The 12,340-nt window shown below is 41.5% G+C and overlaps 1 protein-coding gene across 1 annotated transcript in view; it reads left to right on the top strand.

The window, feature by feature from the left end:
* Positions 1-2,350: 2,350 nt before the first annotated feature.
* Positions 2,351-12,340, top strand: part of LOC309489596 (diamine acetyltransferase 1-like) — a 61,131-nt gene continuing 51,141 nt past the window's right edge. The window contains exon 1 of the mRNA XM_082158443.1: positions 2,351-3,463. Within this exon, the coding sequence (XP_082014569.1) occupies positions 3,449-3,463 (15 nt within the window). The 5' untranslated portion in view covers positions 2,351-3,448. The remainder of the gene's footprint in view (positions 3,464-12,340) is intronic.

Below are 12,340 nucleotides of genomic sequence, written 5' to 3'. Positions count from 1 at the left end.
CTTCCAAGTGCTCCTGTGAGAGCTTGCTTCTCAGTCTGGTTTTAATGAACTTAAGCGTTGAAAATGTACGTTCACAGGCAACCTGAGTGATGGACAGGGTGAGCAGGAACTTGTATGCCAGACCTTGGAGGTGGTAGGCATTTGACATCAGATTGAACCTCCCGAGAATCTGGCAGCAACACAGTGGGCATTCTTTACACGAGGAACACTCCTTGCATCGGATTTCAACCCCCTCATCTTCGGTCTTGTCTTCCAATGTTTTGACCTTGTACTCATCTAGTGGATACATTTTCAATTTTTCCCACTGAAGAACAACATTTCTAAATTCACATTGTAAATTCTCCGCAGTTGCTTCACTGTCAAACCTCAACAGACATTTGCTGAGCTCTTGGTGGAAGAGAGGACGTCTTTAACTGAGTGAAGTTCCTGGGGTCCAGAAATTCAAGGTCAGCATAGAGTGTTCCATGACCCAGAAACCTCCTGTGCAACGTCTCAGTAGTTGTGTCCATGATCTGATTATGGACTGTGACTTCATAAACCTTTTCTGGACTTGTGACGGTTTCAGCATGAGGAATCTTGCCCACAGAACAAATTTCCCTGCAGCTGCATTGACTGAGGCAAAGTCTCTTGACATGCTTTTCAGGCTTTCATGTGTTGCCATAACCATTCTGTGGGCAGACAAAATATCCATCCCTTGTGTTTGGAGGTATTTGGACATTTTTGATGTCTGCTCAAATATCCTGAGGAAGGTTTGTGCTGTCAGTATCATCTCATACTTAAGCAGAGCCTCAACAAATCCTAGTGCTTGAAGGCAAACAGTTGTTTTCATGGTCATGTCCTCTTCAGATTCAGATTCAGATTCAGTTTATTGTCATTGACAAAATACAAGTACAAAGCCAATGAAACATAGTTAGCATCTGACCAGGAGTGCAAACAGGAATAATAATAATAAAATAACAATAATAAAAAAAAAAAAAAAAAACTTTTTTTTTTTTTTTTTAAGAGCAGAATAAAGAATACAGATGCAGAGAACAGCTCAAGTGCAGTTGTCTAACAAAGTTGGGGGTTGGAATATGTATAACTGGCCAATGGCCACAACTGGGTTGGATGTAGTGTTCCTCATTTTAGTTTAGCGTTTAGTCTATTAACCGCAGATGGGCAGAAACTGTTCCTGAATCTGCTCGTGCGACAGCGAAAGCTCCTATATCGTCTCCCAGATGGGAGAAGAGTAAATAGTCAATAATGTGAGGCAATATTGTAAAGCGCTTTGGTGGCCATTGGGTCTGTGAAAGCGCTATATAAATGCAGTCCATTTACCATTTACCAAATAGTCCATGGGTGGGATGAGAAGTGTCTTTAATAATGCATCTTACCCTTTGTAGGCATCGCTCATGGTAAATGTCTTTGATCGAAGGCAGTTTAGTACCAATGATGTTTTGGGCCATTTTGACCACCCGTTGGAGGGCATTCTGGTCTGAAACAGTGCAGTTGCCATACCACACTGTGATACAGTTTGTTAGAATGCTTTGAATAACGCATAGGTAGAAGTTCAGCAGTATAAGGGGGGACAGGCGGGCTTTCTTTAGTTTCCTAAGGAAGTAGAGGCGCTGTTGTGCCTTTTTGATGAGACTAGCAGTATTGATGGTCCAGGTAAAGTCCTCAGAAATATGTACACCCAGGAATTTGAAACTAGACACTCTTTCCACTTGAGACCCATCAATATAAATGGGAGTGTGTGTGTAGCCTTTCTTAGTCCGCCGGTAGTCCACAATCAGCTCCTTAGTCTTCTGGGTATTGAGTATAAGATTATTGCTTGCACACCACTCTATCAGATGATCAACCTCTTCCCTGTAGGCCTTTTCATTATCACCACTGACCAGGCCAACCACCGTGATATCATCTGCAAACTTGATTATGGAGTTTGAGACATGCTCAGATTGGCAGTTGTGGGTAAAGAGAGAGTAAAAGATTGGACTCAGAACACAGCCCTGTGGCACACCAGTGTTCAAGGCGAGAATGGAGGAGTGATGGTTGTCGATCCTAACAGACTGTGGTCTGTTAGTAAGAAAGTCCAGGATCCAGTTACAAAGGGAAGGGCTGATGCAAAGATCAGTGAGTTTAGAGATTAGCTTGGATGGAATCACAGTATTAAAAGCAGAACTAAAATCAATGAATAACATTCTGACATATGTATTGCTTTTATCCAAGTGATTCAAAGAAGTATGGAGAGCTGGGGCAATGGCATCCTCAGTTGACCTGTTAGATTTGTAGGCGAACTGAAATGGGTCAAGTGTTGGGGGCAGGCACTTTTTTCAAATGAGAGAGAACCAGCCTCTCAAAACAATTGTATTGCTGTCAATGCAAGGATGACATCCACAACATAGAGACAATTATCTGGATTTGCAAATGATCCAAACACTTTCCTGAGAGCATTATCTTTGACCCACCACCTTGTTTCGCCAATTGGTGAGAGTCACCTCTGGTGCTTGCCCTGGCTCTCACTTTCCCACACATTCACCCTTTTGTATGACCCGCGAAAGAACAAAGTAATATCATTGAGAACTGCAAACAGTGAACCACTTTCTATTACTGTTTGGGTTGTGTCAACCAGAACTAGGTTGATTACATGCACATAACACCAAACATGCACTTGATTTGGAGCCACTTTGGACATCTGAGAAAAGCCTTTGTATTGGCCTTGCATATTAGAAGCACCATCTGTAGCATGTCCGATGCACTTGCTCAGGTCTAAATTGAGCTTCTCAGCAAGCTCTTAAACAAGATTCCTTACACTTACACTTAATTTTGTCTGTAACATATCGTACAACAACAGAACACTGGTCTTGTGAGGTGATGCATTGTGTGGTGTCAATCTGAAGTGAGAACATTTCAGCATTCTTTATGTCTCTGACAATGGTCTCCTGGATAAGCTGCTGAATGGTGTTAATGACAGAATTAACGGTTCTTGCGGACAGTAACGAAACCAGGGAACCTTTGCCTTTTGCCCCAGTTTGATGAATCTTCTTGGATGTTTTAATGCATTCCTTTAAATGCTATTTTAGACAGATGTCCTACTTGCTTAACAGGACTATAACCTCCAAGAAGTTACCATGGTCAATATTGAAGTCATCAAGTATGCAGCCTCATTCTCTGACCTATAGCTAAGGCCTCTTTCATCTTTACAACATCAACTACATGCTCCAGTACTTGTCGTTTCTTTCAGATTTGTTTCCTGTGTGAGGACAACTGACTTCCACTAAGTAAGTCTTTCACATCAGATTTAGAGGCATATAAAAAGTTTTGTGAGCCATACTCTTTCCATGTTCCTCTAAGAGGTTCCTCTTTCATGTTCATGCGCTGATGCACATGTTTCCAGCCTGTCATACCACTTATGAAGGGAGATTTGTCAGTTGACTTTGCTCTGTCTGCATAGCATTTGCCATGATGCATGACGTTCTTGGCGGTAAGTAAGCCACCTTCTATTAGTGCCATCCTTGCACCAGAACATTTTTTTGCACTACTGGATTACTTGATGTTTGTTGAGGATGATACTGAAAAAAGGTCTTTAAGCTTTCATGGTGGGGACGAATGTAGTAATCAATTTGTTGATTAGTGTTTTCACTTTCCTCTACTGTGTATGTTCTTATACTTCTCCACTCTCTCCTATTCTTCCATGTACTCTATCCTCTCCATGTGTTCTTTCTTTTCCTCTGTCTTTTTTTCCTCTCTTCTCTCTCCTGTCTACTCTCATCTCCTCTCTCTTCTTCACATTCCTCTCCTGCCTCATGCCCTCTCTCCTCTCCACTCTCCTCTAATGTGGACCCACTGGCCCTAGCTTGAGAATAAACATGGATGAAAAGTAGACACAATATGTTCTAAACACTGCACCAAAAAGTTTATAATGACAAATAATTTAAGTATTGTATTGTTTCTTTAAATCAGAAGAGTATGCTGTAAAGAAAAAAGACCCATGCACCACTTCTCAGAATAATCACAAATATAACATTTTAGGAACTGAAAAAACAACAACTTCCATCACAATAGGTGTAATTGTGATTGTCAAAACATTTGGTAACTAAACAGAATTTTCTTAAGTTTAGTGACAACATGTTACAATGTGTACATGGTGCGATGACTGGCTACTGTTTGTGTTATTGCTTAACACAATTTTCATGATTTCAATTCAATTCTTGGGATTAGATTTTAATCTTGATTCAATATTGACTCATTTGGATAAATATTTGGTAGACAGTAGATAGCATACGTGTTAATTTTTTCTCAAGAAAAAATATATCTCACATAATGCTGTAAACATACAGAGAGCCCTATCAGCTGGTATTATTACTTTAGTTTTATTAGACTACATAGCCTATAATATATTTATTTTATTTAATAATAAAAGATAATGAATTTCAAACCTGAACTAAACATATACATAGATATATATGGAAGTAAAATAATGCCAAATGTTCTTGAAACAAAAAAGCCTGTTGAATTCAGTTCAGTTCAGTTCAGTTCAGTTCAGTTCATCTTTATTCGTTTCCCGAAGGCAATTTGATTGCAGCATACAAGCATACACATAAAACAATGTCACACACAAGAAATACAACAAAAAACAACAACATAATGTTTTATGTTCAATGTTTTATCCACATTAAATTACCATAGTTTCCACAAACAATACAATCTTTGCTGCTCCCTCTTGCACAAAGCATCAGTATTTGCGGAAAAAGTCAATTTACTATCTAAGACAGTACCCAAATACTTGTACTGTTCCACACTCTGGATACCCGCTCCATTAATATTATTTGCTTATCATTAATTGATTTCCCCCTCAATCTAAAATCAATAGTCATCTCTTTAGTTTTCAGAACATTAAGTTTTAAAAAAGCAGTGACACCAAACAATAAAATCATCAACCACAGGACCGTGCATAGAATCCTCCTCACTCAATAAGCTAACAATTACAGAGTCATCAGCCAATTTTATGATATGCCTATTACTAAATTTACTCTTACAATCATTAGTGTACAGAATAAATAATAAGGGAGAGAGGACACATCCTTGAGGTGACCCAGTAGATGTCACCAGCCATTCAGAAAAACAGTCATTTACTTTGACTCTCTGTGTTCTCTGCACAAGGAAATCTAAAATCCAGCCTACTAAATAAAAATCCAACCCACATTTTTTAATGAGTTTCTCAACTAAAATATGTGGCTGAGTGGTGTTGAAGGCAGATGAAAAATAAATCAAAAGTAATTTAACAAAAGTTTTCGGCTTCTTTAAATGCTGAAATATTAAATGTACGAGAGTTGCAACTGCATCCTCTACACCTCGTTTATCCCTGTACGCAAATTGAAGAGGATCTAGAGATCTCTAGATCTCGAGAATTGCACTACTTGTAAAAATATGCATTGCATTAACCATGCTTGCATTTTTAGGGCTTGCATTTTTATGGGCTGAAATTCAACATGGTTGAATATTTAAGCTGTGAATATTTCAATTAAAAACATTTCAAACACATTTTCATTATTACAAATTCAATAATCCATATTCACCTTTCATATTTCACTTCCAAAATATTCAAACTGTTTAAAAATACAACCTAAAATATTCAACAGGCAATTTCCGGTCCATTTTATTTCGCTTTGCAAATTCGCTTCCACAAATTCAGTGGTTCAAATTCGACAGAAAAATACTATGTTGACATCCAGGAACTGCAGGAAAAGCAGTAGATTACCGAGCATACTCTCCATCTGCTGTTAGTCAACCTCACCAGCAGGTGCTGCAAAAGACCAGCAACAGTAAGAGCAAGCCATTCATTCGTAAAACTCATTTACAACAATGTAAGTGTATTTGTGATTATTATGACGGCTGTTTCATGTTAAGTTCAGTGTCTTCACGGTTACTTTTCCTGTGTAGCCTACATGCATCTTTCTCTACCGTGAATGAGATTATAATATTATTCCCCGATGCGGATATATAGATCCAATGTTACATTTTTGAGGTTGACATATATTTCTCTTGGCTGTTTAGTTGCCTTAACTTTATATTGTGGTGATGTGCTGCATGCAGGCTATTAGGGTTTCCCTCAATACTTAAGGATTCCCCTGCTGGACATATAAAACACTTAACTTAGCCTAATGGACTAATTACAGTGATATAAAGACCAAATCGCAGGCAAGCAGATGGTTTCAGAATAACGCGCAAAGTTTAATGCTGAACGTTTCCCAGTGATAGACTGGCATAAAGTTGGCTTGTCATTGGACATTCGCACATTTAGAGACCGTCTCTAAAGTGTATACGACATTGGTATACATGATTCTAACTTCAATAGCATTTGAATAGAACGACTTACAGTCATAAAACCAACTGTAAAGTGTTCATGTAGTGAATGTCCAATGTCAAGCCAATTTTACCTTTAATCATTTAGCAGACGCTTTTATCCAAAGCGATTTACAGTTAAACTAACAATAGGAGGACAACAATTATGCAAGTGCTATGACTCTTCCCAGTTTAAAGGGATAGTTCACTTTGAAATTCATTTTTGGTATGTTTTAGCTTACCTCAAGGGCATCCAAGATGTAGGTGTCTTCTTTTCCGCAGTAGTTTCAATTTTGATATTTTTAGGTCAAACCGTTCTTGTCTGTCAGTCATAATGCAGGTCTATGGTCACGGTCTCAAAACACAAGCACAGAGTCCAAATTAAAACAATTCCCCGTCGTCCAAATTAAACAATTCCCCATCGTAAGTACACATTGATGGCCTAAGACACGAAACGAGCGGTTTGTGTGAGAAAACGAACAGTATTTATATCGTTTTTACCTCTTATACGCAGACATGTCCGAGTGATCTGATCTGACGTGTACGCAGACTGGTGGATAGATATATACACACTAGATGTCGCCTTGTCTACGGCAGTTCATTGGAACGAATGTCTTTAAGGAGACATCTAGTGTATATATCTATGCACCAGTCTGCGTACATGTCAGATCAGATCACTTGGACATGTCTGCGTATAAGAGGTAAAAACGATATAAATACTGTTCGTTTTCTCACACAAACCGCTCGTTTCGTGTCTTAGGCCATCAATGTGTACTTACGATGGGGAATTGTTTAATTTGGACGACGGGGAATTGTTTTAATTTGGACTCTGTGCTTGTGTTTTGAGACCGTGACCATAGACCTGCATTATATGACTGACAGACAAGAACGGTTTGACCTAAAAATATCAAAATTGAAACTACTGCGGAAAAAAAGACACCTAAATCTTGGATGCCCTTGAGGTAAGCTAAAACATACCAAAAATTAATTTCAAAGTGAACTATCCCTTTAAGCTAATGCAGTACACGTAGGCATAGGCCTACTATCTATCTATATATATATATATATATATATATATATATATATATATATATATATATATAGAGAGAGAGAGAGAGAGAGAGAGAGAGAGAGAGAGAGAGAGAGAGAGAGAGAATAGAATAGTATAGAATAGAAGAGAAAGTGTTAGCATTAATTGATCAAGTGTTGATTTTATGCCAGTATATCACGAAACGCTCAGCATGAAACTTTGCGCATTAAGTTCATCATGAACTATTAATATATTGAAATATGAATATTCTTAGTCCATCTGATTGCCTGTAGCCTATATAGTACAGCCTTCATCCCCAATAAGGTGCAAGTTTGGTCTTTTATATCACTGTAGTAGTCTATTAACCTACGTTAAGCGTTTTGTCCCGACGGAAGGGGAATCCTTGAGTATGAGGTATTGAGGGAAACCGATTATAATCCCGTTCATGGTAGAGAAAGCTGATAACATGTAGGCTACACAGGGAAAGTAATAATGAAGTTATTGAATGAAACATAAACACAGCTTTTGTGTCTTTATCATCTTTTCCGCATATATACTGACACAGATAATCATTTTCATTTTATGAATGAATGGCTCGCTCTGACTGTTGCTGGTCTTCGTCAACAACACGCACTTGCACCCCCTGCTGGTGAGGTTGACTAACAGCAGATGGAGAGTATTCTCGGCAATCTACTGCTTTTCCTGCAGTTCCTGGATGTCAATGTTGAATTTACTGTCGAATTTGAACCACTGAATTTGTGGAAGCGAATTTGCAAAGCGAAATAAAATAGACAGAAAAATGCCTGTTGAATATTATAGGTTGTATTTTTAAACAGTTTGAATATTTTGGAAGTGTAATATGAAAGGTGAATATGGATTATTGAATTTGTAATAATGAATGTGTTTGAAATGTTTTTAATTGAAATATTCACAGCTTAAATATTCAACCAGGTTGAATTTCAGCCCATAAAAATGCAAGCCCTAAAAATACAATGCAAGCATGGTTAATGCAATGCCTATTTTTTTCAAGTAGTGCAATTCAACAGGCTTTTTTGTTTCAAAAACATTTGGCATTATTTTACTTCCATAGATATACTTCAGCATATTTCGCTGAGGTTTTCACTGCTGCCAGCACTCCCGTCTTTCCCAGGATGTATTTATGGAACTCTGCACAATTCATCAAAAAATTCATTTTTACTTTGATTTCGCTGTGGACCAGGTTAAATGAGCACCTGTTTCTCACATCGGTCCAGGCACCTTTCATAATTGAAAATACCCGTTCTGAGTATGCATTGCTCACGGAGATGCTCAAAATGAAAGACAGTAGCTTGGCATACTGTGGCATACTTGGTATACCTGCTCCTGAGTGCTTGGGCCCAAAGCTCACCTACAGGGTGACTGTGTATAGATGAGGCAATATCTCTTTCAGAACACCGCTCTCATGGTAGAGCTCATCCAAGTCAAGCTCATCCTCCATCTGAAGAAGTAGCTCCGCACAGCTGGCCAGGTGTTGACAAGTCTGTCAATTGCAGGGAGCAGGCTCAACCAGCGTGTCGGGACACAGCGCAACAGTGGTACTCCAAATTCAAACATTTCTTTGAGGGTGGAAACTCTCTTGGCAGAACAGCTGAAATGGTTGAATGATTTTATCACAATAGTCTCCACATCTGTTTGCAGTGCATTGCTGGCACGTTTTACTGCATTGTGTATAATGTGAGCTGGGCAGTTTGCGGGCAGGATCTTGCTGTTGATTAGCAGGGGCTGGCTGCAGGACGACTCAACCTGCACGGACAGGTTTTCATGTTTTATAAGACAATAACTACTCAAGATTTTGCTTTAGTGTAATTTTCGGGACAATTAGGGCCGGATTCGGGATTCGGGACAACAGTTTAGATTTCGGGACCGTCCCGAATTTTTCAGGACGTCTGGTCACCCTATGAGGCATATACCTTTCGGTAAGTTGTACTGTATCTTTAGAATAAAATGTAAAAGATGATCGGTTTACTTGAACTGAGGCGCTACAGCGATCTGTCAGGTCACATTTACAAGCGCCAAAACGGTATTTATTGTCTGATTTTCGTAATAAAATGGACAGAACCTGAGAGCTGAGAATTTTTTTTCATATCAGAAGTAACCTGCTCTGTCTAGTCTGTCGGTGTCAGTGTTCTCTTTGCGCCACGATTTTTCTCTGCGTGAGAAAATGGATGTGTGGCGTGTGAAAAGTGTCAATTGCGTGAGTCTCACGCTGAATGCATGAGAGCTCGCAGCACTGCAATCTGATCTATATAAATGTCATTTATATAGAGTGGTGGCCTATTACAGCTGCAATTTCTTAACTTTTTGAAACAAAACAATGCAGTACGTGTATGTCCGTCTCACCTCAGCAGGGTGCACCAACTATGACACAATGGATAAGTCTGTTTGACCTTTTATTATTAGCCCAAAACATAAGTTTAAGAGGTTGTAGATTTCCTGCATATAGGCTATTCGTTGCTCTTATTTTGCTCTTCACTTATGCTTTTCTTCTGCTTCATCTCTTCCACCTCTCCTTTCATTATGCAGATATCTTACTACTTTTGTCTTTGATCTTCATCTGTTTGGTACAATATTTAGGATTTTATTATAAACTATTATTTACCCGATTAATTTGTTTGTCTATAATTGTAATGGGCATTGTACAGTATTTAGGCTTAACTAAGCAAGCACAATTACACCTAACAAAATATGTATTACTCACCCAGAACATATAGGCAACTGACAGCAGACTCAGCTATACAAAAACGTACTCGGTTACCTAACGTAACCTCGGTTCTCTCTAGAAGAGGGAACGAGTATTGCGTAAGTTGCTTACGCTACGGGTAAAGTTGTCTTTTCTCGAGATCTGAAGCCAAAAAATTATCCTTAATTTTGTATTTATTGTCAACGCAGTTGCGGCAGACAGCAGACCATGGCAGGCTGTATGAGCGTGCTCATTGGCTGTCCTGCGGCGACTGCAGCAGCCTACCAGTGAGCCCTGCGTGACGTCACGCCCAATGAGGGCGATTCGCGCCCTCCATGCGCCTGGCCCGCCAGAATGGGTGTGGCTAGCGTGTATAAAAGAGGGGCTCACAGGCTGGAATTCTGGTTTTCATAGACTGAAGCGAATAAGCTTGTGGCGCGACACGGCAGGTTACACAATACTCGTTCCCTCTTCTAGAGAGAACCGAGGTTACGTTAGGTAACCGAGTACGTTCTCTTACGAGAGGTTCTCTCGTATTGCGTAAGTTGCTTACGCTACGGGAACCCCTTGTCGTGCGCGCCGAGCATCAATGCATGATTCCCAGGGAACCCGGGGAAAATAACATGCAAGAACAGGCGGCCAGCAACGCGGGCCAGCACATGTCATAAACACTTCATAAGGGTACAGAGCGGCACTGCCAGAAAAGCTAGTAATACATAGGAGTAGTCTGCGCATAATAGATGGGCAGAACATACATCACGCTTAGACTGATAACAGTTTAGCCTGCAAGGCGGGGACTTCCAGATTATAAAATCTCACGAATGTGGAGGGGGAGGCCCAGCCTGCCGCCATACATATGTCGTGAATAGAAATCCCGCTAGACCAAGCCCACGAAGAGGCCACGCCTCTGGTGGAATGGGCTCTGATGCCCATAGGGCACTGAAGGTGTTTGGACGCATATGCAGCTGCGATTGAGTCCACTATCCATCTGGACAGACTCTGTTTCGAGGCGGCGAGACCCTTGGTGCACCCACCAAACGAAACGAAAAGCTGCTCGGAACGCCTGAAGGCGGCGGAGCGTGTGATGTACACTCTCAGCGCCCTGACGGGGCATAGGAGGTTATCACTATCATCACTGTCGGATGCAGGCAGAGCCGACAGGGAGATGATCTGCGCCCTAAAGGGAGTGCCAATCGCTTTTGGGACGTAACCATGTCTCGGTTTGAGGATGACTTTAGAGTCAATAGGTCCGAACTCGAGACACGCAGGGCTGACAGACAGCGCGTGTAAATCCCCCACGCGTTTTACTGATGCCAGAGCTATCAGAAAAACGGTTTTAAGCGAAAGGTATTTCAAATCCACGGAATCTAATGGTTCAAAGGGAAAAGCTTTCAGGGCCTCCAAGACCAAAGAAAGATCCCAGATAGGAACCGAGGGGGGGCCGCGGGGGGTTCATCCTCCTGGCTCCCCTAAGGAAGCGGATAATGAGCTCATTTCTTCCTATTGCATGGCTGCGCGTCGTCTCAGCGAACGCTGCGATAGCCGCAACATATACTTTGAGCGTGGAGGGGGACCTGCCCTTGTCCAACAGCTCTTGTAGGAAGGAGAGCACCCGCGAAACCCCGCATGTGCGTGGATCCAGGCTCCTAGTGGCGCACCATTTAGTGAACACTGACCATTTAGACACGTAGAGTCTTCTCGTGGAAGGGGCTCTAGACTGCGTGATCGTGTTTATGACCCCTTCTGACAATTCAACGGGTATCCGTTGATTACCCACGCGTGCAGAGACCAGCGCTCTGGGTGGGGATGCCATATCGATCCGCCGGCTTGAGAGAGGAGATCTCTCTTGACCGGGATCGGCCAGGGGGGTGAGTGCGACAGCCTCACTAGCTCTGGGTACCAATTTGGTTCCCCCATCGCGGGGCTATGAGGAGCACTGAGTGGCGTGTTTTCCCTGACCCTCTTTATTACCTGTGGTAACAGAGAGATCGGAGGGAAAGCATACAGCGGGCGGCTGGGCCAGGTTTGGGCCAACGCATCCTCGCTTTTGAGAAAAACCTCGGGCAATGAGCGTTGTCTTTTGACGCAAATAGGTCGACTTCCGCCCTGCCGAACAGGTGCCACAGCAGCTGGACTGTCTGAGGGTGCAGGGACCATTCTCCCGGGGGAATGTTGTACCTGGACAGTCTGTCTGGACCGACATTCAGGTGGCCAGGCACGTGCGCGGCTCTCAGCGAGCGCAACGAGTGGTGAGCCCACACTAGAAG

The sequence above is a fragment of the Leuciscus leuciscus genome (genome assembly GCF_965113295.1).
Source record: "Leuciscus leuciscus genome assembly, chromosome: 24".
NCBI lineage: Eukaryota > Metazoa > Chordata > Actinopteri > Cypriniformes > Leuciscidae > Leuciscus > Leuciscus leuciscus.
Note: the sequence above shows the minus strand (reverse complement) of the source record. Positions and strands in the feature narration are given on the sequence as shown.